Genomic DNA, 23,748 nt, shown 5'->3' on the forward strand with positions numbered 1-23,748 from the left:
TATCCTATCTAATAAAAGAGTAATATGCAAATTGACCATCACTCCAATACAGATGGCTGCTTCCATGTGGTCAAAGATGGCTCCCCCCATGTGGACACAAGATGGCCGCCACAAGATGACCAGCAGAGGAGGGCAGTTGGGAGGGACCAGGCCTACAAGGGAGGGCAGTTGTGGGCGATCAGGTCAGCAGAGAAGGGCAGTTGGGAAGGACCAGGCCTGCAAGGGAGGGCAGTTGGAGGCAATCAAGCCTGCAGGGGAGGGCAGTTGGGGGGGACCCAGGCCTGCAGGGGAGGGCAGTTAGGGGTGACCAGGCCTGCAGGGGAGGGCAGTTAGGGGCAAACAAGCTGGCAGGGGAGCAGTTAGGCATCAATCAGGCTGTCAGGGGAGTGGTTAGGGGGTGATCAGGCTGGCAGGCAGAAGCGGTTAGGGGCAATCAGGAAGGCAGGCAGGCAGGCGAGCAGTTGGGAGCCAGCAGTCCTGGATTGTGAGAGGGATGTCCGACTGCCCATTTAGGCCCGATCCTGGTAGGGGTCCCAGATTGGAGAGGGTGCAGGCTGGGCTGAGGGACACACCCCCCATGCACCAATTTTGAGCACTGGGCCTCTAGTACACATATGAATGATAATATTGTTGCTAACTTCTCACCCTTTTAATTTCAGCTTAAATATACCCACTTGCAAAGCCTTCCACAATGTACAGAGTAGATCAATCCCCTTTTATATGCTCTGAAGCCCTTGCATATATCCTTCATAACAGTTACTAAAATTAAATAACAAACTGTGGTACTGTTTGTTTACTGTCTTCCCCTGCTTCTCTAGTTCCCTGATATAACCCCAGCATCCCCAGCAATTAAGATGTAACAAGTGCTTAAATCAATGTTTATTGAATATCTCCTAAGAGATTTAAGAGCAAAGTGGGCAAACCTAAGACAAAACTGGATAAAAACATTTTTACAACCCTTTTGCTAATTCTGTGGTGATTTTGCATAGTCTCCTCCCCAACTTCACCCAAAGAGAATCATACTTCCTGATTTATACCTGTTGTCTTGGTATAATTGTTAATAGTACCTCCCTTTACTCTCAAAAATATCCCAGTTGCAATAAATTTTAAGGCCACCCTAAGTTTAAGGCATCTTTCTCATGGTATCAATAGTCAAGTCAATAAGATGTTTCGATCAACATGAGATAGTGTTAGCATAATGAGGGGATATGATTCTAGCCAAGAGCAAGGGAACATGATGTTTTTGTCAGTCAAATATTGGCAAGCACGTAGCAGGAATGAGACACTCCACCACCACCTGTCCTATGACAACAGAACTGATCAGCTGTGGCAGCCACTACCAATTGATCAGATTGAAAAATTTTCCTTTCCTGAGATTAGCCCAAGCAGGTAGCCCTCTCTAGGGCTTTTTGCAGATATTAAGATCTCATGTCTCTGGAATGCCCATTACTATCTCTGTGGAGAGCCTAAATTGAGAGCCACCTTGACCTAGTAAATACCATGAAATTCTGAGATCAGACAGGTATAGCTAGCTTTTCACCCTGCTTCTGCCACTTCCTGGCTTGGTGACTGGGCAAGGAACCAAAGTTGTTTAGGTCTCAGTTTTCATACCTATACATTGAAGCTAAAAATGCCTACCATATTGAATTATTAGGATGAAATATAATTACCTAGATGAAGAAAAGATCATAGAGTAAGCTCTGAACATTGAGCTCTCTTCTCCAACTCTTTATTTTTTTTTCCTGATACTTGGGACTAAGGTTTGAATTTCAGTCATGGAGACAGACCCTGGGTAGAAGTTTCTGGACCAGGAATTTTCCCAGGATACTTCAAATTTCATACCATTTAAATATCATTGTTCTACCAACTCATAAGATGGATTTTAAAGATAAAAATTTGACTTACATAGTTTTTGTAGCTTCTACTCTCCTAGAGTGAGGTTGAACTGGCAGCACATAGTTGTAATTAAATATAATTGAGTTGTAATAAAAGTATTAGGTTCAGTCCTTTAGAACTCTACCAGATGAGATATAAAAGTAGATTTTGAAGTCCAATTTTATTTATTTTTCATTTAAAAAAATGATTTGAGAGGGAAAGAGAGGAAGGGAGAGGGTGGGAGGGAGGGAAAGGGGAGAAAGAGAAACATATTGTTTCACTCACCCATGCATTCATTGGTTGCCTCCTGCATATGATGCAGCTGGGCATTAAACCTCCAAGCTTGACACATGGGGGCAAGACTCTAACAAACTGAGCTACCTGGTCAGGGCCTCAAGTTTAAATTTATAACCCCTACTTTTCCATACCTTAGGACCTTCCAAGTGTAGGTTGACCATGATTCCTGGTTTACACCTGTTGTGGTATACCTGTTAATAGGGGAGGGGGAGGTTGATGGCAACCTCCATTCTAGGTTCATTAAAGGCATTTTGTAAGGTGGGCAGTTTGGGAGGATGGGTCAATGCAGAGGGACAGAGAAGGAACATTCTATAAGATTAAGATTCAAGTATTCTTCAAACTCCCTGGCAGGGAATGGGGGAAGGGATGGTTAGGAGGTCCTCCAGGAGAAAATGATGGTGTGGGGCCTTAGGAAGGGGGTGGGGAAAAGTATCCTGATCCCTAGTGGCCGTGAAAACAGAAGATCCACATGTACGTACTTAAGAGACCATGTGGACTTGCCCAATGAGTTTATCAGAAATTGTGTGGACCCAAGTCCAGAGTATCTTCCCATAATATTCTGCTCTGCATAAGACCTGAGGACATTTGCTGGGGGAGGGAGATGAGGAGAGTAGGTTGTGAACTTACCAATAATAGCTGAGATTGAATTTCCAACAATCTCAATGAGACAGGACCTCAGAATAAGATTCAATTTTATTTTTGAAAAACAAAGGTAAGATTTCATATACACCCTAGTTTATAAAAGAAACTAAGAGTCTATCACAGAGAATTATCTATCACTGAACTAAGGCCACCAATATAACAGAAGTATTGTTTAAAATTATTTTGTACTAGAGGCCTAGTGCACGAAATTCATGCACGGGAGGGGGGGTTTCCCTCAGCCCAGCCTGCACCCTCTCCAATCTGGGACCCCTCAAGGGATGTCCAACTGTCCGTTTAGGCCCAGTAGGATCGGGCCTAAATGGGCAGTCGGACATCCCTCTCAAAATCCAGGACTGCTGGCTCCCAACTCCTCGCCTGCCTGCCTTCCTGATTGCCCCTAACCGCTTCTGCCTGCCAGCCTGATCACCCCCTAACCACTCCCCTGACAGCCTGATTGATGCCTAACTGCTCCCCTGCCAGCCTGTTTGCCCCTAACTGCCCTCCCCTGCAGGCCTGGTCACCCCTAACTGCCCTCCCCTGCAGGCCTGGTCCCCCCCCCCCCAACTGCTCTCCCCTGTAGGCCTGGGTCCCCCCCCCTCAACTGCCCTTCCCTGCAGGCCTGGTCACCCCAACTTCCCTCCTCTGCTGGCCTGGTCATCCCTAACTGCCCTCCCCTGCAGGCTTGGTTGCCCCCAACTGCCCTCCCTTGCAGGCCTGATCACTCACAACTGCCCTCCCCTGCTGGCCTGATCCCTCCCAACTGCCCTCCCCTGCTGGCCATCTTGTGGTGGCCATCTTGTGTCCACATGGGGGCAGCCATCTTTGACCACATGGGGGCAACCATCTTTGACCACATGGGGGCAGCCATCTTGTGTGTTGGAGTGATGGTCAATTTGCATATTACTCTTTTATTAGATAGGATAAGGGTAGGGTGCTACAAAGAAACAAGTGTAAAATTACAGTCTCAAGTTATGTAAGGGAATATTGAAGGGATTATAGTAATTGGCATACTATCGGAAAGATACTTTATTTTCCAAAGAAATGCATCACTTTTATTAGTAGTATTAGAGAACAGTACCAATTGCTGGCAGGGTCAGATTGAGACCACATTGCATTTTAAGTTGAAGGGCTTCCAAAGTTTTCAAGTTATGTCCCCTTTGAGAACTTTCCTGGACATAAATGTACTTTCTCGCATTTTTCCAGGAAAAATGAAAAGTAGCCACTTTTGAGGTATTTCTGAAATCAAAGCCTGTTGGTTCTCTCTTAGCCCCATGTATAGATAAAGGCTCAGAGGAAGACAATTTTCCCTTAGCATCTTCCATTTCCTGAGATAATGCCTCAGAACATGTCTAACACTGACATCTGTGCCTCTAGGGTCCTTTAGAAACTAATGGGAAACTTTCCCTGTAGGGCAGTGTCTCTATTTGAAAAATGTACAAGCAGAATTTAACAGGCTCACTTTCTAGATGATAGTGGATCACTAAGGTAAAGATGACCGTGCATTTTTCATTGGGTTGAGGCACAACAATGTAGAGAGAATAGCAATTGGTACTGAAGTTTCTGCGTGCCAGCACACCAAGCATAGAGTTTGACTAAAGCAAGAATTTGTTTTGTAGATGAAATCTGTGCTGATGCCACCAGTTCCAGTGGATAAAGACAGTGGTACTGAAACGAAGAAGAATAAAGGACATACACCTCGGGGAGTCAGGTTAAGTGGACCCCCTTCTGATTATTTAACAAAGCATGAGTGGGAACAGGTAGGTAATCAGACTGTTAACCAAAGTGGCAAAGATGCAGTATAGATTATGTTGTCTCTTACAATATAGAGATAAAACGTGACTTACCTTTATACACAGATCATATCCTTCTCACTGAATTTATCACTATATTTTTGACAGCTTTATTGATATACTAGAGGCCCAGTGTACGAAATTCGTGCACGGGGGTGTGTGTATGTCCCTCAGCCCAGCCTGCACCCTCTCCAATCTGGGACCCCTCGAGGGCAGTCAGACATCCCTCTCACAATCCAGGACTGCTGGCTCCCAACTGCTCACCTGCCTGTCTGCCTGATTGCCCCGAACCACTTCTGCCTACCAGCCTGATCACCCCCTAACCACTCCCCTGCCAGCCTGTTTGACGCCTAACTGCTCCCCTGACAGCCTGTTTGCCCCTAACTGCCCTCCCCTGCAGGTCTGGTCGCCCCCAAGTGCCCTCCCCTGCCAACCTGGTCGCCCCAACTGCCCTCCCCTGCAAGCCTGGTCCCCCCAACTGCCCTCCCCTGTAGGCCTGGTCCCCCCAACTGCCCTCTCCTGCAGGCCTGGTCCCTCCCAACTGCTCTCCCCTGCAGGGCTGGTCCCCCCCCAACTGCTCTCCCCTGCAGGGCTGGTCCCCCCAACTGTCCTCCCCTGCAGGCCGGTCGCCCCCAGCTTCCCTCCTCTGCTGGCTCAGTCACCTCTAACTGCCCTCCCCTGCAGGCCTGATCACCCCCAACTGCCTTCCCTTGCAGGCCTGGTCCCTCCCAACAGCCCTCTCCTTCTGGCCTGATTGCCCACAACTGCCCTCCTCTGCCAGCCATCTTGTGTCCACATGGGGGCAGCCATCTTTGACCACATGGCGGTGGCCATCTTGTGTGTTGGAGTGATGGTCAATTTGCATATTACCTCTTTATTATATAAGATAATTCACATACTACATAACGTACTTATTTAAAGTATATAATTTGGTGTTTTTTGATATTTTCACAGTGTTGTGCAGCTATCACCACAATCTAATTTTAGAACATTTTTATCACCTAATAAACTCCACACCTATTATCAGTCACTCCCCGTTTCCTCCCCATCTCCCCACTCTCCCAGCCCTGCTTCTCCTAGCCTTAGGTAACCATTAATCTACTTTTGGTCTTTTCTGGAGATGTTACAACATGTGATCTCTTGTGTCTGGCTTCTTTTACTCAGTGCTCTTGCTTCATGCTTTTGCTATTATATCTAAGAAGCTATTGACTAACCCAAAGTCATGAAGATTTATTCCTATGTTTTCTTCTAAGAGTCTTATAGTTTTAGCTCTTACATTTAGGTGTCTAATCCACTTTTAGTTAATTTTTGTGTATGGTATGAAGTAGGTGTTAAAATTCATTCTGTTGTATGTGGATATCCAGTTATCCCAGCACCATTTGTTAAAAAAGACTGATCCCACTGAATTTTCTTGGCACCCCCACCAAAAATCAATTGACTCTAAATATGAAGGTTTATTTCTAGATTCTTAATTATATTCCATGATCTATATGTTTATCCTTATGTTAGTGCTACACAGTTTGGATTACAGTAGCTTTGTACGAAGTTTTAAAACTGGAAGTGTGAGTTCTCTACGCTTTTTTCTTCTTTTTCGATTTTTTTTTTGGACTATTCCGGGTCCCTTAAATTTCCATATGAATTTTAGGATCAGTTTGTCAATTTCTACCAAAAAGCAACTGGGATTTCATTGCCTTGAATCTATGGATCAATTTAGGTGCTATTGCACTCTTAATATTATATCTTCAACTCCATGAACATGGGATGTCTTTCCATTTCTTAGATCTTTAGTTTGAACAGTGTTTTGTAATCAGATATTTATTGACCAGGTCATAAAAAAGCTGTCATTCAGTAAAATTTTTACAATTTTTGGTTTGACAATTTCAGGAAAGAATGGTAAATAGTTATTCTTTCTTGCACTTACCACCCAAAATACCCAGCATGTCAGAGGAGAGAGGGTGTTCTTGAGAAGAGAGATTATCTCTGCCTAGGAATTTGTTTCACCCTTTATAGAAGTTTTTGTTTGAGAGCCTCAGAATTAAATCTATGTTGTAGCCACAGTCTGGGTAAACCTACTCAAGTGAATGAATTCTAGACAGAAAAGAAATGCAGAATTCAAGGAGTGAATGATTCTGAAGTTCATTTCTATAAACCTATCCCTTACTACTTTGAATCAAAGAAAAATGAGTGTTACATATAGTTTCCTCATTTTATTGCTGAGCCATCTAAGGCCTGAATAGGCAAAGTAATTTGTCCCAAGTGACACAGGTGACACTTGAAGAATTAACTCTTTGGTCAGTGATTATTCTATTTCAACAGAGTCCCATCATATGTGCATTTAATTTATGTAAATTTAAACTATATACATATGGCAAAAAGGAAATGTATAAAATTTTACTTTCAGCCAAAACCGGTTTGGCTCAGTGGATAGAGCGTCGGCCTGCAGACTGAAGGGTCCCGGGTTCGATTCCGGTCAAGGGCATGTACCTTGGTTGCAGGCACATCCCCAGTGGGAGGTGTGCAGGAGGCAGCTGATCGATGTTTCTCTCTCATCGATGTTTCTGGCTCTCTATCCCTCTCCCTTCCTCTCTGTAAAATATCAATAAAATATATTTTAAAAAAATAAAATAAATAAAATTTTACTTTCATATAATATATTGTACATTATCACATATATAAAATACCACACATCCACATTGCTATATAGGATTGTATAAACAAAATCACATATACTGTGCTTTAAGGGTAATTTAAGAGGTTTTCCAGGGGTAATTTTGGCTATAAATGACTTGCACCTCATGTAGGAATTTAAATCTTAATCCCCTCCTTAAAAAACACAACTCCTTGTGTTCCATGTTTTCTCCTTTATTATACTAAATGCCAAGTCATATCCTCCAAACATGAATTTATAGTATAGGAGCAAGATATGATTCAGTTTAAAATGCAAGTGTTATTTTTATCATAAACACCAGCAAAGTAAATGGGTTCCATTTTATTTATTTGTAGGGTAGGGTTGTGCCAGTGTTGGAATTTAGTAGGGAAGAAAGGAGAATCATCTTTGGGTGGTTTTAATTCTCACTTCAATCAATCATCAAAAACTCTACAAGTGGCCGAGACCGGTTTGGCTCAGTGGATAGAGCGTCGGCCTGCGGACTGAGGGGTCCCGGGTTCGATTCCGGTCAAGGGCATGTACCTTGGTTGCAGGCACATCCCCAGTGGGAGGTGTGCAGGAGGCAGCTGATCGATGTTTCTCTCTCATTGATGTTTCTCTCTCATCGATGTTTCTGGCTCTCTATCCCTCTCCCTTCCTCTCTGTAGAATATCAATAAAATATATTTAAAAAAAAAAAACTCTACAAGTCTCTGGAATGTGCCTGGTGCAGTGTTTCTCCAATTCTGACCAGGTGCCTGTCATCCCAGAGCAGTTACCCAGCCAGTTCTGTTTTTTTCTCCACCTCACTGTCTTTTTCCCTTACTGATATCTAGCTCTCCTTTAATGCAAAACCTATAAATAGCTGTACTATCATGTTTAGTGGGACAGCCATTTCTGGTCCTCTTCTTAAGACCCACTAGAGCAGTGGTCGGCAAACTCATTAGTCAACAGAGCCAAATAGCAACAGTACAACGATTGAAATTTCTTTAGAGAGCCAAATTTTTTAACATTAAACTTCTTCTAATGCCACTTCTTCAAAATAGACTCGCCCAGGCCATGGTATTTTGTGGAAGAGCCACACTCAAGGGGCCAAAGAGCCGCATGTGGCTCGCGAGCCACAGTTTGCCGACCAGTGCACTAGAGTAACTGTACAACTTAAAATGCATACTTCTTCATTTCCTCAAACGAAACATGTGGAAAATATAGACTCTTAGAATCATGGTTTGTTAGAACTTTTTTTAAAAATAAATTTTATTCAGATTATTACAATTGTTTCTCCTTTTTCCCCCCATAGCTCCCCTCCACCCAGTTCCCACCCCACCTTCTGCCTTTACCTCCCCCGCACTGTCCTCATCCATAGGTGTATGATTTTTGTCCAGTCTCTTCCTGAATCCTCCCATACCCCTTTCCCCCTGAGAATTATCAGTCTACTCCCTTTCTATGCCCCTGATTCTATTATATTCACCAGATTATTCTGTTCCTCAGGTTTTTAATTCACTTGATGTTTAGGTTCACTTGTTGATAGATACGTATTTGTTGTTCATAATTTTTATCTTTACTTTTTTCTTCTTCCTCTTTAAGAATACCTTTCAGCATTTCATATAATACTGGTTTGGTGGTGATGAACTCCTTCAGTTTTTTCTTATCTGTGAAGCTCTTTATCTGCCCTTCAATTCTGAATGATAGCTTTGCTGGGTAGAGTAATCTTGGTTGTAGGTTCTTGCTATTCATCACTTTGAAAATTTCTTGCCACTCCTGTCTGGCCTGCATAGTTTCTGTTGAGAAATCAGCTGACAATCGTATGGGTGCTCCCTTGTAGGTAATTAACTGTTTTTCTCTTGCTGCTTTTAATATTCTCTCTTTGTCTTTTGCTCTTGCATTTTAATTATGAGGTGTTTTGGTGTGGTCCTCTTTGGATTCCTTTTGTTTGGGGTTCTGTACGCTTCCTGGACTTGTAAGTCTATTTCTTTCACCAGGTGGGGGAAGTTTTCTGTCATTATTTCTTCCAATAGGTTTTCAGTATCTTGCTCTCTCTCTTCTTCTGGCACCCCCATAATTCTGATGTTGGTACGCTTGAAGTTGTCCCAGAGGCTTCTTACACTATCTTCAACTTTTTGGATTTTTTTTTCTTTTTTCTTTTTCAGTTGAGTGTTTTTTGCTTCTTTGTATTTCAATTCTTTGACTTGATTCTTGTGTTCCTCTAGTCTGTTTTTGGGTCTCTGTATAATACTTTTTATTTCAGTCAGTGTATGTTTAATTTCTAGTTGGTCCTTTTTCATATCCTCGAGGGTCTCGTTATATTTATCGGCCTTTTCTAGGATATTCTTGAAGAGCCTTATAACCGTGGTTTTGAATTCTATATCCAGTCGTTTGTTTTCCTCCATTTCTTTTGTTTGTGATCTGTTTCTTTGTTGCCGCATTTTCACTGCTTCCCTGAGTTGGTAGGGTAGGTTTGTGTGCTAGGTTTCCTATATGGCCCAGTGGGTCGGCCTCCCCAATTAACCTGAGGTGGATACTCTTGGTGCACCCCTTTGTGGACTGTGTGTACAGCCTTGTTGTAGTTAAGTCTTGATTGTTGTTGGTATCACTGGGAGGAATTGACCTCCAGGCCAGTTGGCTGTGAGGATCAGCTGTGTCTACGCTGGGAGAAGTTCGGTGCTGGAGACAGCCTTATAGGATTAGACTTGCCAAATTGCAAAAGCCTCTGTGCTCAGCTTGGATGGGGTGGAGTCTCAGGGCGGAGCAGATAGTCTCGGCTTCCCGTCAACCTTGCCCTTGCTCGCGCGCGCCTCCAGACCTCTGCATTCCCCGGCTCCTGAGTCTCCACCCGAGAGTCCAGATTCCCCCCCCCGCCCCCGCAAGAGCGTGGGTCCCCAGGAGCTCGCCTGAAACTGGGGTTCAGTGCAGTCAGAACTGGGCTCAGTGCAGTCAGGAGCTTCTGACTCCCTCCCACTAGGGAAAGCCTGTGGCAAGCTCTGCAATCTTTGTGCGCACTGGTTCGCGCGCCTCCAGACCTCTGCCTTCCCCGGCTCTCGAGCCTCCGCCCAAGAGTCCAGATTCCCCCCCGTAAGAGCGTGGGTCCCCAGGGGCTCACCTGGAACTGGGGTTCAGTACAGTCAGAACTGGGGTTCAGTGTAGTCAGGATCTTCCGACTCCCTTCTGCTAGGGAAAGCCTGTGGCAACCTCCACAGCCTTTATGCACACTGGCGCGCAAGCCTCCAGACCTCTGCCCGCCGGGACTCCCCCGGGTCTCCCCCGGGTCTCCGAGTCTCCGGGTGCCTTTCTCTCTACCTGACAGTCCAGACTCCCCCTGTATGAGCCTGGGTCCACGGGGTTTCGCCCGGAACTGGGGTTCATTGCAGTCGGAACTGGGGTTCAGTGCCGTCGGTTGCTTCCTTCCCCCTCCCACCAGAGAGTCAGCCAGGCTCTCAGCCGCCCTTCCTCTCTGGGTGCACAAAGACCCTTTGCCGTACCTCCAATTCTCTGTGAGCTTTTCTCTTTCCTTCTAGTTGTAGAATTTCCACTCAGCCAGCTTTCCTGTGGTTCTGGATGGTGTCCGTTCTGTCTTTTAGTTGTAGTTTTGAAATTGTCGTGCGAGGCTGCAGTTTAGGTGCTTACCTATGCTGCCATCTTAGTTTCTCCGGTTTGTTAGAACTTTGATATACTTTATAAGTCTTATGGCCCAAACCTCTGCTTTGAAAGATCTAGAAACTGAGATCCAGAGAGTTTTCTCAAGGTTATACATATTTAGTAACAAAATTAGTTTTTCTCACTACTGTTTAAGCTCCTGTAGGAGACGTTTGAATAAAGAAACATCATACGTAGATTACAGCCACGAACAGGAATCCCCCAAATTTCTATTAAAATATTCTTAGAAACTTGGGACTTTGGTCCTGGGCATCATGTAGACTGCTTTTGCTTATTTCAGCCCCAAAATAAAATGTTATGCTAATAAAATACTTGTGGATTTAGGAGAACACATTGTGGAAACCAACCAGTGGCTAAATGTATTGTTGAAACTGAAATTTACTTATTAAGGGGGCATAAAGTCAAAAGAGATGCTTTAGGAGGTATTCTTGGATAAGCAGTTGTCTATATTTGTGATAGGAAAAAGGCTTCCCCACCCTATGTACTCAACAGTATAAACACCAGGGCCAAAGCCACAACTGAGAGACCTACCTTATCTCTTTGGCCATATTAAGAATATCTAATGTGTGTTCATTGTGGGGAAATGGCTATCTCCTTTGAACATGACAATTAAGTTCTTTCAAGAGAAAATACTTTTGTAGATTCAGCAATTATGAAACATTTGTGATGGGTTAAAAAAAAAGCCAAGGGCTGATTATTCATGATTACTAGGTATTTCTACATTAGTTACTATTTTTGCAACATTGCTTATTGGGGATTAGCAGAAAGGGATTGTGGTGACTATAGCATTAAAACTATTCTTGAAGAGATTCATGGAGGATAAAAATATGAAACAATTTTGAAGGAGGAATGAGAAATAGTAAGAGTTTAGGATAATGTGGGTAAATATTTCTGGAAAAGAAGTTGGAATCTAGAAAGATAAACTCTCACTTGTAAATAGCAGCCTAATCTGATTTGTTGTTTTAAGGTTATCGATATTCTGTGGAGTGATCCTAGAGGGAAACGAGGCTGTTATCCAAACACATGCCGAGGAGGGGGCTGCTATTTTGGGCCAGATGTTACCACGAAGTTTCTTAATAAAAACCGTTTGAAGCTGCTCATTAGGTCTCACGAATGTAAACCTGAAGGGTATGAAGTCTGCCATGATGGGAAGGTAAGCTAACATCGTTGGTGACACCATCATAGACATCCTTCCCCCAAGCACAGTCTTTATTCACAGGACTAGAGGCCTGGTGTACAAAATTCGTGCATGGGTGGGGGAAGGGTGTCCTTCAGCCTGACCTGTACCCTCTCCGATCTGGGAGCCCTCAGGGGATGTCCTTCTGACGGCTTAGGCCCACTCCCCATGGTTCTCTGCTCTCTGCAGGGCCTTCCTGCTCCACACCGTGGCAACTGCCAAGCAGGCCGTGCTGGGTGCTGCCTGCGGGCCGCACTTGCCTGCTCCCTGGTTGCTGTGGCGAAGGCCAAGCAGGCCGTGCTGGGAGCTGCCTCCTCCCTGCTGTCAGTCTCCATGGAGGCGATGAGGTTAATTTGCATACTCACTCCTGATTGGCTGGTGGGCATCATGAAGTGACAGTCAAATTGTATATTTCTCTTTTATTAGTGTAGATGTGTCTTACCTAAAGGCCCATGGGTAGATGTCTCCCCTGGTAGCTAGAGAGAAAACCATGCTTTGGTATACAGAAATAGGAGACTGCAGGGTTTACATACATTGTTGGACGGGGCCTCCCTGTCCCTTACCCTAAGGCAGTGGTTCTCATCCTTCCTAATGCTGCGACCCTTTAATATAGTTCCTCATGCTATGGTGACCCCCAACCATAAAATTATTTTCGTTGCTACTTCATAACTAATTTTGCTACTGTTATGAATCTTAATATAAATATCTATGTTTTCTGATGGTCTTAGGCAACCCTGCTAGCGGTTCTCAACCCACAGGTTGTCATGACCCACAGGTTGAGAACCGCTGCTGTAGAGCCCATTTTGTGATGAATACAAAAGAATATAAATTTGCATGTCATTTCCTTCTATTTCAACACTTTTGCTTTTCTTAACTATATTAGTACATTTTAGGCTTTTACTAACAATTGCAAGGTGGTTAAGGCAAGTATTATTTAGAGACTAGAGGCCTGGTGCACAAAAATTCATGCACTCAGGGGGGTCCCTCAGCCCGGCCTGTGCCCTCTCACAGTCCGGGACCCCTTGGGGGATGTCCACTTGCTGGTTTAGGCATGCTCCCTGGGGGATCGGGCGTAAGCTGGCAGTGAGACATCCCTCTGGCAGCCTGGGAGCCCTCAGGGGATGTCCTGTGGGGAGAAGGCCTAAGCCGCAGTCGGGCATCTTTAGCGCTGCCAAGGAGGTGGGAGAGGCTCCCGCCACTACTGCTACACTTGCAGGCCTCAGCCCGGCTTGTGGCTGAGCAGAGCTCCCCCTATGGGAGCACACTGACCACCAGGGGGCAGCTCCTGCATTGAGCGTCTGCCCTCTGGTGGTCAGTGCACATCATAGCGACCGGTCGTTCCTGGTGGTTCTGCCATTAGGGTCAATTTGCATATTAACCTTTTATTATAATATCTGAGACTAATGAGTATATGAAGAAACAGTATATTGTTCTTCAGGTTGTTAATTATTACAACTCTTGGAGTATCCAGCAACATTTTAAACATATAAATCCATAAATCTCATATTTTGAAATCTTACCTAAAAGCAGCACTAAAACTTATGCATATATATACACACACAGAGAGAAATGTTTGTTACAGTATTGTTTTTAAGTGCAAAACCCTGGAACCATTCTGGATGGCCATTATTTGAGCAAGATTTACTCATTTTACAACTGCTATGACATGTGTACACTACAGAATATTATGTATCTATTAAAAAGAATGAATTAGGTCTATATGTACTAACTTGGAGTGATCTTGGTAATTAGAAAATAGTATTGACTTATTAGGATAGGACTTGACCTAAGCAAGGTTTCTTGTCACTGACAGATGTTACCCTCCATCCTCCACCACAGCCCCAAGGCCAACAGAATGGTCGTGGTCCCTTATTTTAGCTACTATTTCTTTGCCCTTGAAGCACTGGTTTTGTGGAGGGCCCTGGGCCCTCTAAATCAGTCAGTTCCAAGCAAAAACAAAAGACTGATACTAGACAAGTTTTATTTTGAATGCTCAAATATCACAAGGAAAGAAAATAAAGGCTTTACCCCCTTGGAAAATTAAGAATTTGCAAAACAGAGCATTAAGGAGGATTCTAAGATTGAAGCTGAGATTATACACAGGATTGCAAGGCCATACCCTGTGAGGAGAAGGCTAGAAATCAGTACTTCTGGGGACACTGTTTTAAAAGCCTTGTTACTCTCCAATGGAATCACAAGAAATCTTGACAGACTTGAATAATTTGTATGGATTCTGAACTTTGTTTGATTTTTGCTTTTTTAAGACTTGAGCTATTTCTGACTTTATTGAAGGACATTTTGAGAATTACCTCTATGTAAACCTGATCCTCTTTTTCTTTAATCAGGTTATTACAGTATTTTCTGCTTCTAATTATTATGAAGAAGGCAGCAATAGAGGAGCTTACATCAAGGTGGGTTTTTGTACAACTCTTCGATTTTTCCAGTACCAAGTAACAAAGGCAACGTGCTTTGGACCTCTTCATCAAAGGTGTGTATACTCTAAGGGGAATTCTGAACACTGGTACTGGTGAACAAATAGAACCAATTCAAAGTGACTAAGAACAGCCACGAGGGTGAAGACAACTACTTATTGTTTACTCCTTGGTATGGAAATAGTTCCAGACACAAAGTAGCGAATACATTCATATTTGACAACAAGAAGAGCAATTTTTAAATTTATATATCTCTTTAGATGGATAAAGTGGTCAACATCCAGTCCTTAATTGAATGTAAAAAAAAAAAAAAGGTCCCCACACCACCCAGCCCTGTAACCTATAGTTTTGTCTGTCCCCACCCGCAAACAGCCCAGTCTGGAGTTACTTCTTTGTCTCTTCTCTATCCAGCAGTGTATATGACAAAAGAGTTGTGTGTGTTTCTCCATGTAATGGCATTCATAGCTTGTCTTCTTTTTATCCCTTTAACATTATCTTTTTAACATTTTTCATTATAAAATGAATATATTTATTATTAAGAAGTGAGACCAAAAAATATATAGATAAAGAAAATGTTAATGATCTCCCCCCTACTTTTCAATAATCCTTTTCCCCATAGGTAACTGAAATTAATAGCTTGGTGTGGACCTTCCACCCTGTTCTCCTTGTTCCTACAAAAATAAATAAGCAATTGTTTATTCATTGAATAAAAAACAAATTGAGCACATACTATGTATCTGACACTGTTTTAGGCACAGGTGATATAGCAATAACCCAAATAAGCAAAAATCCTTCCCCTCATCAAATGCATATCCTAGTAGGAGGAGAAAGTCAGTAAACCATACATACATTCCTTTTTATAAAGATAGAATCACACTGCACACTCTATTATTCTACAACTGATTTTTCCCTAAAGATTCTATCATGAACATCACTCCAAGTTAGTACATATAGACCTAATTCATTTTTTAATAGATACATAATATTCTGTAGTGTACACATGTCATAACAGTTGTAAAGTGAGTAAATCTTGCTCAAATAATGGCCATCCAGAATGGATTTATATGTTTAAAATGTTGCTGGATACTCCAAGAGTTGTAATAATTAACAACCTGAAGAACAATATACCGTTTCTTCACATACTCATTAGTCTCAGATATTATTATTCTTATTTTTGCCAAGCTGAGTTTACCCATCTTATGTTTTTTGGAAATTGCATTTTCTCTTCTTTGAATTTCCTATGTATATTATTCCCCCATTTTATATCATTGTGTTGTAAGAGTTCTTTATATATCCTGTATACATGTCACTTATTAGATATATGATTTGTTGAATCTAAGAAGCCATTGCCTAACCCCAAACACATTCCTATGTTTTCTTCTAAGAATTTTATTGAGTAAGTTTCTACAATTGGGTGTCTGATCCATTTTGAGTTACTTTTTTTGTATGGTGTAAGATAGGGATCCAACTTCATTCTTGTACTTGCGGACATTCAGTTGTCCTAGCACAATCAGTCGAAGACTGTCCTTCCCCCATTCTATTGTCTTGGCACACTTGTCAAAAATCAATTGACCATAAAGGTACATGTTTATTTCTGGACTTTAAATTGTATTCCATTGTTCTATATGTCTATCCTAATGTGAGTAATACACTGTCCTGATCACTATACCTTTGTGGTAAATTTTGAAACTGGGAAATGTACGTCGAACCTGGTTCTTCTTTTTTGAGATAGTTTTGGTTATTCTGTGTCCCTGACATTTGTCTATGAATTTTAGAATCAGCATCTCAACTTCTGCAAAAAATGCCAACTGGGATTTTGATAGGGATTAATGTATATCTAAAGATCAATTTTGTGGCTATTGCCAGCTTAACAATATTAAGTCTTCCAATCCATATTATTCTATTTATTTAGACCTTTCATTTCCTTAAACAGTGTTGTGCTTTTCAGTGTACAAGTCTTGGACGTCTTTTGTTAAATTCATTTCTAAGTATTTTATTCTTTTTGGTACTATAGTAAGTGGAGTTCTTTTCTTTTTTTAAAATCTATATTGTTGAAAGTATTACAGATGTCCCTCTTTTTTTCCCCATTGACCCTCACTCCTTTCCCACTCATTTCCCCTCCCCAGACCTTCACATAAGTCCATGGATTATGCATATATACATATAAGTTCTTTGATTGCTCTCTCCCCTCCCCGCTTCCCTCTAAGGATCCTCAGTCTGTTGCATGTTTCCTTGTCTCTGGATCTATTTTGTTTGTCAGTTTATTTTGTTCATTAGATTCCACATGTAAGTGAGATCATGTGATACTTGTCTTTCTCTGATGGACTCATTTCACTTAGCATGATAGTCTCCAGGTCCCTCCATGCTCTCTCAAAGGGTAAGGGATCCTTCTTTTTTACTGCTGCATAGCATTCCATTGTGTAAATGTGCCACAATTTTTTTTATCCACTCATCTACTGATGGGCACTTGGGCTGTTTCCAGATCTTAGCTATTATATACTGCGCTGCTATGAACATAGGGGTGTATATGCTCTTTCTGATTGATGTTTCAGATTTCTTAAGATATATTCCTAGAAGTGGGACCACTGGGTCAAATGGCAGTTCCATTTTTAATTTTTTGAGGAAACTCCATAATGTTTTCCATAGTGGTTGTACCAGTCTGCATTACCATCAGCAGTGTACTAGGGTTTCCTTTTCTCCACATTCCCACCAGCACTTGTTTGTTGATTTATTGATGGTAGCCATCCTGGCAGGTGTAAAGTGGTACCTAATTATTGTTTTAATTTGCATCTCTTTAATGACTAGTGACGTTGAGCATTTTTTCCATATGTCTCATTTTTCCATATGCCATTTGTATGTCTGCTTTGGAGAAGTATCTGTTTAAATCTGTCCATTTTTTGATTGGGTTGTTTGTCTTCCTTTTGTTAAGTTGTATGAGTACTTTATATATTTTGGAAATTAACCCATTATCAGATGTATCATTGGCAAATATGTTCTACCATTCAGTGGGCTCTCTTTTCTTTTTTTTTCTTTTTTTTAAAATATATTTTATTGATATTTTACAGAGAGGAAGGAAGAGGGATAGAGAGCTAGAAACATCGATGAGAGAGAAACATCGATCAGCTGCCTCCTGCACGCCTCCTACTGGGGATGTGCCCGCAACCAAGGTACATGCCCTTGACCGGAATCGAACCCGGGACCCTTGAGTCCGCAGGCCGACGCTCTATCCACTGAGCCAAACCGGTTTGGGCCAGTGGGCTCTCTTTTCATTTTGATGCTGATTTCTTTTGCTGTGCAGAACCTGGATTTCTTTTCTTAATTACATTTTTGGATGGTTCATTTTTAGTGTATTGAAATACAATTTATTTTTTTGTGTTTTGTGCAATATTGATGAACTTCTTCATTAATTCTGTTAGTTTTTAGTGGATTCCTTAGGATGTTCTATATACAAGATCATATTACCTGTGAATGGAGATAGTTGTACTTGTTTTCCAATCTGGATGTCTTTACTTCTTTTTCTTGCTTAATTGCCCTGGTTAGAACCTTCAGACCAATGTTGAATAGAAGTTGTGAAAGCAGATATTTTTGTCTTGTTTCCAATCTTAACAGGGACACCATTTAGTCTTGCATCATTAAGTATATTAGCTGTGTTGTTTTTTGTAGATGCGCCTTATCAAGTTGAGGAAGTTCCCTTCTATGCCTAGTTTGTGGAGTGTTTTCATCATGAAAGAATATTGGATTTTGTCAAATATGTTTTCTGAATCTATTGAGATGATCATGTGGTTTTTGTCCTTTATTCTATTAATATGGTATATAACAGAGGTGAGGTACTTCTGACCTGCAGGCCTTATATGGCCCACGAAATCCTGTGGCCTGGCCCTGCCAAGGCATTAGGGGTGAGTTAATTAAATGTTTGACTAAATATAGCAGGCTAATTTTGAAAAAAAATGTTTTTATTGCCCAGTTGGTGTGGCTCAGGGGTTGAGCGTCGACCCATGAACCAGGAGGTTATGGTTTGATTCCTGGTCAGCACACATTGGGTTGCGGGCTAGATCTGCAGTGTGGAGTGTGCAGGAGGCAAACAATCAATGATTTTCTCTCATCATTGATGTTTCTATCTCTCTTCCTCTCCTTTCCTCTCTCTGAAATCAATTAAAACTTTTCTTAAAGCAGAAACTGGTGAGTGGTAACATAGTACATTAAAATGAAACAGAACATGATAATTTATGTAATTTTCACCTAATAATTGTTTTCTTAACATAGGGTGAATACCATAGAAAGTAGTGCCATCAGGATATTGAAAGAGAGAGTGGTTTCACGAAAAACTGATCTCATTCATAGTTTCCAACTTCAAGACCACACTAAATCAGGTAATAAAATTATGTAATGCTTACCATTTCTTAACATGCCAGGTTATATATAGATCTGCTTTTATTTCCTTTGCTTTCTTAAGATCTCAGTTCTCTATTTTTACTATTGAGGAATGACAGAGATAAAATCCTATCTAATAAAGGGTAATATGCAAATTGACAGTCACTCCAACACACAAGATGGCCACCCGCCATGTAGTCAAATATGGCCGCCCCCATGTGGACACAAGATGGCCACCACAAGATGGCCAGCAGGGGAGGGCACTTGGAAGGGGCCAGGCCTGCAAGGGAGGGCAGTCGGGGGCGATCAGGCATGCAGGGGAGGACAGTTGGGAGGGACCCAGGCCTGCAGAGGAGGGCAGTTGGGGGGGACCAGGCCAGTAGGGGAGGGCAGTTAGGGGGTGACCAGGCCTGCAGGGAAGGGCAGTTGGGGGGGACCAGGCCTGCAAGGGAGGGCAGTTGGGGGGACCAGGTCTGCAAGGGAGGGCAGTTGCGAGGGACAAGGCCTCAAGGGTAGGGCAGTTGGGGGCAATCAGGCCTACAGGGGAGGGCAGTTAGGGGTGACTGGGCCAGCAAGGGAGGGCAGTTGGGGATGACCAGGCTGACAGGGGAGGGCAGTTAGGAGCAATCGGGCCAGCAGGGGAGCAGTTAGGCGTCAATCAGGCTGGCAGGGGAGTGGTTAGGGGGTGATCAGGCTGGCAGGCAGAAGCAGTTAGGGGCAATCAGGCAGGCGAGTGGTTGGGAGCCAGCAGTCCTGGATTGTGAGAGGGATCCCAGATTGGAGAGGGTGCAGGTTGGGCTGAGGGACACACACACCCCCGTGCATGAATTTCGTGAACTGGGCCTCTAGTAAAATATAATCCACTATATGCTTGGAAAAAGGTGTAGTCCTCCTTTTCAGTAAGCTTCTTTCAAACAACAATCCTGAATTTAAATTCTATTTTGGTAATATGTCAGACTAGACACTCTGGAAGGCCTGCCTGTTAAAAAATAGCTAGAAATCTAGAGGCAGAATTGTAGTGCGTTTACCAGCCTCACAGTAAGTGTGATAAATCTCCAGGCTGCATCTCCTTTCTCCATGAAACTGATTTTGGACTTTGAAATTCCAGAAATCTAAGAGTATAAATTTGTATTATTTTAAGCTACTAATTCTGTGGTAATTTGTTATAACAGCAGTAGGAAACTAATACAGATGCCTACTCTTAATACTGTTTACTAGGGACATTAGCCAATGAAATAAGGCAAGTTAAAACCATAAGAATTAGAAAGGAAAAAATAAAATGCCACTACGTATTAGTCAGAGCCTATTCAGGAGATAGAAACCACAACACTGTTTTGAACAGTGAAACTTAGTATAAAGAATTATTAACTAGTAAGAAATGATTAATTACTAAAAGAGATAAAAGAATATAGGAATAGGAAGTGTAGGGAACAGCTACTATCTCTAAAGCTTAGAGAGGGTACCCAAGGAAGGAACAAACTTGGAAGAGTCTCCTACTTCCAACCAAGGCTAAAATTCAGACCTCATTGGAGAGGGTGTGACTGTGGCTCATTGCAGGGAGTAGAAGGTCACTGATATGTCTCAGGTCAGAGTTGGTCTGCAGCTAGAGGGACAGGGCTGGAGAGGATGAAGCCACCCACTGTAATACCAGCAAAACTCTCTTTGAGGTGTGCACCACTGTGTCTCCCACACTGCTGGCAAGGGAGGCACCACTGTGGTTTCAGCTAAATTCACTAGTGAGTGGGAAGCAAAGCATACAAAAACCATTTCTTCTGCCATGTCTTTCTTCCTGAACCCTCTGCTGACAAAGCCTAACATTATACCAGCTGCCAAAAAAAGGAAATATTTACAGGATTCAGCTCCAATATCACAAAACAGGGCAAGGAAGGGTACATTTGGAGCTGAGTGGTAATAAATTGATAATTAGTGTAGCTAGCAATTAACTTATGGATAATAAAACCTTAAAATATACCATTTATAATAGATAATCAAGTACCAAGGAAGAAACCAAATGATTGATGTATGAGACATCTAAAATATTATTAAAAGAAATGAAAAAGAATTGAAATAAATGGGTAGATATTACTATGTTCAAGGGCCAATGTTGTCAAGACATAAATTCTCCCCAAATTGAGCCATAGGTTCAATGCACCAAAGGGGCATGTATGGAAATGTTCTTAGCAGCACTATTTGTGATAGCCCCAAATTGGAGATAATCCAGTGTCTACCAACAGTAGAATGGACATATAAATTGTGAATATTGTTTTATTTTCTGTTTATTCAAAAGCATTTCAAATAAGCATGTCTTTAATAATCAGGAAAAATAAAGATTTATATTTTGAAAAACTACATATCATATTAGGGGATTAAAGGGTATTTAATCTGGGAAAATAAAAAGTGAATAATATGTCAAAATGTTAAAGATAAAAGTAATCTTTTGTCCTTTATATAACGTTTTCTTTGTTTCCTTTTGCATTTCAAATCTTCTATTATAAAATACTTTATTTTGTTAATCAGAAAAAGGAAAAAGACATCTAACACCCAAAGTCTGACTGCTTACACATAACAGTAAAGGAAAGAGCTGTGGAATACCAAAGACTTTCTTTAGTAGTTCCTCCCTTGGAGCCGTGGGGCCTGGTAGGACAAACTGGGAAGGGGAGCAGGAGGCACCCAGGCATTGGAACCCCAGGCTTCCCACTGGCTCCCCTGAGGAGGTTGCATTTTTAAAATCAAATTATGAACCAACTAATAGTCTTCTTTTTTTTTTCTTTTCTTGTTCTTTTTGGTTGTTATTGTTAGGAAAAATTTCTATGGGCCAGTGGGCTTTTTCTATGGAGAACGTTTTGGGACTGAATTTACCATGGAGAACCCTTAGTTCACATCTAGTTCTCACAGACCAAGATGGGAATATTGACTACATGACCTGCTTCCACGATATTCACATTCAAAAACCTGTGAAAGAGGCAAGTGAAACACAGCCCCGGCTAAAACCCTGGCTATAAACACCCTTTGGGCAACCTGTAAGAGTAACTTGGTCCTTTGAAAAGTTGCGAGTGGAATCATCTAATGGACAGGAATGACAATCTTAGGAAATGCCTAAGAGGGATCTCCCAGGTGCATTGTGGTCTATTCAGGAAAATGTGCATTCTAATGATAAGCAAAAAAGAGAAAAAGCTTCTGCAAGCAAATCATGTCAAATGTGTGATTCCTCTCTTAAGTGCTGTCCAGCAGAAGTGCAGATGTGACATCCAGTCTTTCATATAACACTCCCTTTAAAATACTCAACATATTCCCTATTAAACTGTGAGTGTATAGTCTTACTGACATGACATTTTATACCTTAAGGACTTTTTAAAAATGTATTTTTATTGATTTCGGAGAGGAAGGGAGAGGAAGTAAGAGATAGAAACATCAATGATGAGAGAGAATCATTGATTGGCTACCTCCTGCATGCCCCCCACTGGGGATGGAGCCCACAACCCAAGCATGTGCCCTGACCGGGAATTGAACCATGACCTCCTGGTTCATAGGTTGATGCTCAACCACTGGGCCATGCTGGCCAGGCACCTTAAGGACTTTTAAATTTTAGAATCCTTTATTAAAATAGAAATATCCCAGGAAGAGTTGTCAGACCCCCCTATACTTATTAATTAATGACTCATTAGCAATTAGTTATAACATTGGGCTGAAAGTGAGCTGATGGGAACTAAGACTGGAATGATTGCAGGGGAGGTGAGAAGTTAAGAGCAGAGAGAGGAAGTAAAAGTGCAGGTGGGAGCCTCAAATATTCACAGGAAGGAGACTTTGGGCCTCACTTAAGAGGCAGTTTACCATGGTGACTGAGCTCATAGGCCTTGATCTCAGGCAGCTGAGATTCAAATCCCACCTACCAGCTATATGAACCTTGGGAAACTTACTTTACCTTTCTGTTCTTTAATCTGTAAAATTGACATAATAGTAGTTCTGTTCCTTGGGGCTGTGTTAAGGACTGAATGAAACAACGCACAGAAAAACTCTCAGTGCAGAGCCTGGCACACCACAAGGTGTTCTCAGTAAATGTTGGCTATTGTTATTTACTGCTTCCTGATTCGCTCTGGCCCTGTCCCTTGGGGAGTGCAGACTGCAGACCCCTCAGAACGTAAGAGCATGTTCTTCTATCTGATTAAAGAGGGTTGGGCCTGCCTTTTCAAATGGCTATCTAAATCCCCTACTTTGAATTGGTGATGGTGTCTTATGCTTGTTATGTTTACTAAAACTGATCTATGTTATTAATTCTATGTTTTAACACTTAGAAAATCTTTATTTTAGGCTCAGTCAGCTCTCATTGAAACTCTGTACAGATACCGATCTGACCTGCAAATCATTTTTAATGTCATCGACTCTGATCACTCAGGTAAAGGAACTTTGATTAGTTCACTAGCAGTGAGCAAAGGCTAGTTTGTTTCTCTGAAATCAGAACTCTGTTTTCATCTATTGCATACTTTATCCAAACTTGATTTAACTTTGGGTAGGGGAGAACTCGTCTTTAATACTATTGTTATTTTAGTTTGGCTACAAACTGTATTCAAGACTATGTGCTCCTATATAGGCCTATGTATCCATTAGTCAGACAAGAATAGCTCCTTTTATAAGTCACCAGCACAGATGAAAAGATAATTCACTGTCCATTTAAACATCATAATTACTCCTGGCAATAAAAATCATTCCTAGAGTTCTGATTCTATTTTTGGGACTGAGGGCTATGGAAACTCATTTTCTGCTTAGCTTTGATGCACAATTACTTATTTTCAAACTTTTTATTGCTTGCGGAAATACTTTATTTTTTTTTTCATTAAACTTATTGGGGGTGACATTGGTTAATAAAATT

General features: G+C 41.9%; 1 protein-coding gene across 4 annotated transcripts in view; it reads left to right on the forward strand.

Moving 5' to 3' along the window:
* Positions 1–23,748, forward strand: part of PPEF1 (protein phosphatase with EF-hand domain 1) — a 121,696-nt gene that overhangs the window by 96,080 nt on the left and 1,868 nt on the right. For all 4 annotated transcript variants that reach the window (XM_080652664.1, XM_080652662.1, XM_080652663.1 and 1 more), the window contains 6 exons: positions 4,431–4,571; positions 11,869–12,054; positions 14,424–14,566; positions 18,774–18,880; positions 21,681–21,844; positions 23,190–23,274. In XM_080652664.1, coding sequence (XP_080508790.1) covers positions 4,431–4,571; positions 11,869–12,054; positions 14,424–14,566; positions 18,774–18,880; positions 21,681–21,844; positions 23,190–23,274 — 826 coding nt within the window. The remainder of the gene's footprint in view (positions 1–4,430; positions 4,572–11,868; positions 12,055–14,423; positions 14,567–18,773; positions 18,881–21,680; positions 21,845–23,189; positions 23,275–23,748) is intronic.

The sequence above is a fragment of the Plecotus auritus genome (genome assembly GCF_963455305.1).
Source record: "Plecotus auritus genome assembly, chromosome: X".
In the NCBI taxonomy this organism is placed as follows: Eukaryota; Metazoa; Chordata; class Mammalia; order Chiroptera; family Vespertilionidae; genus Plecotus; species Plecotus auritus.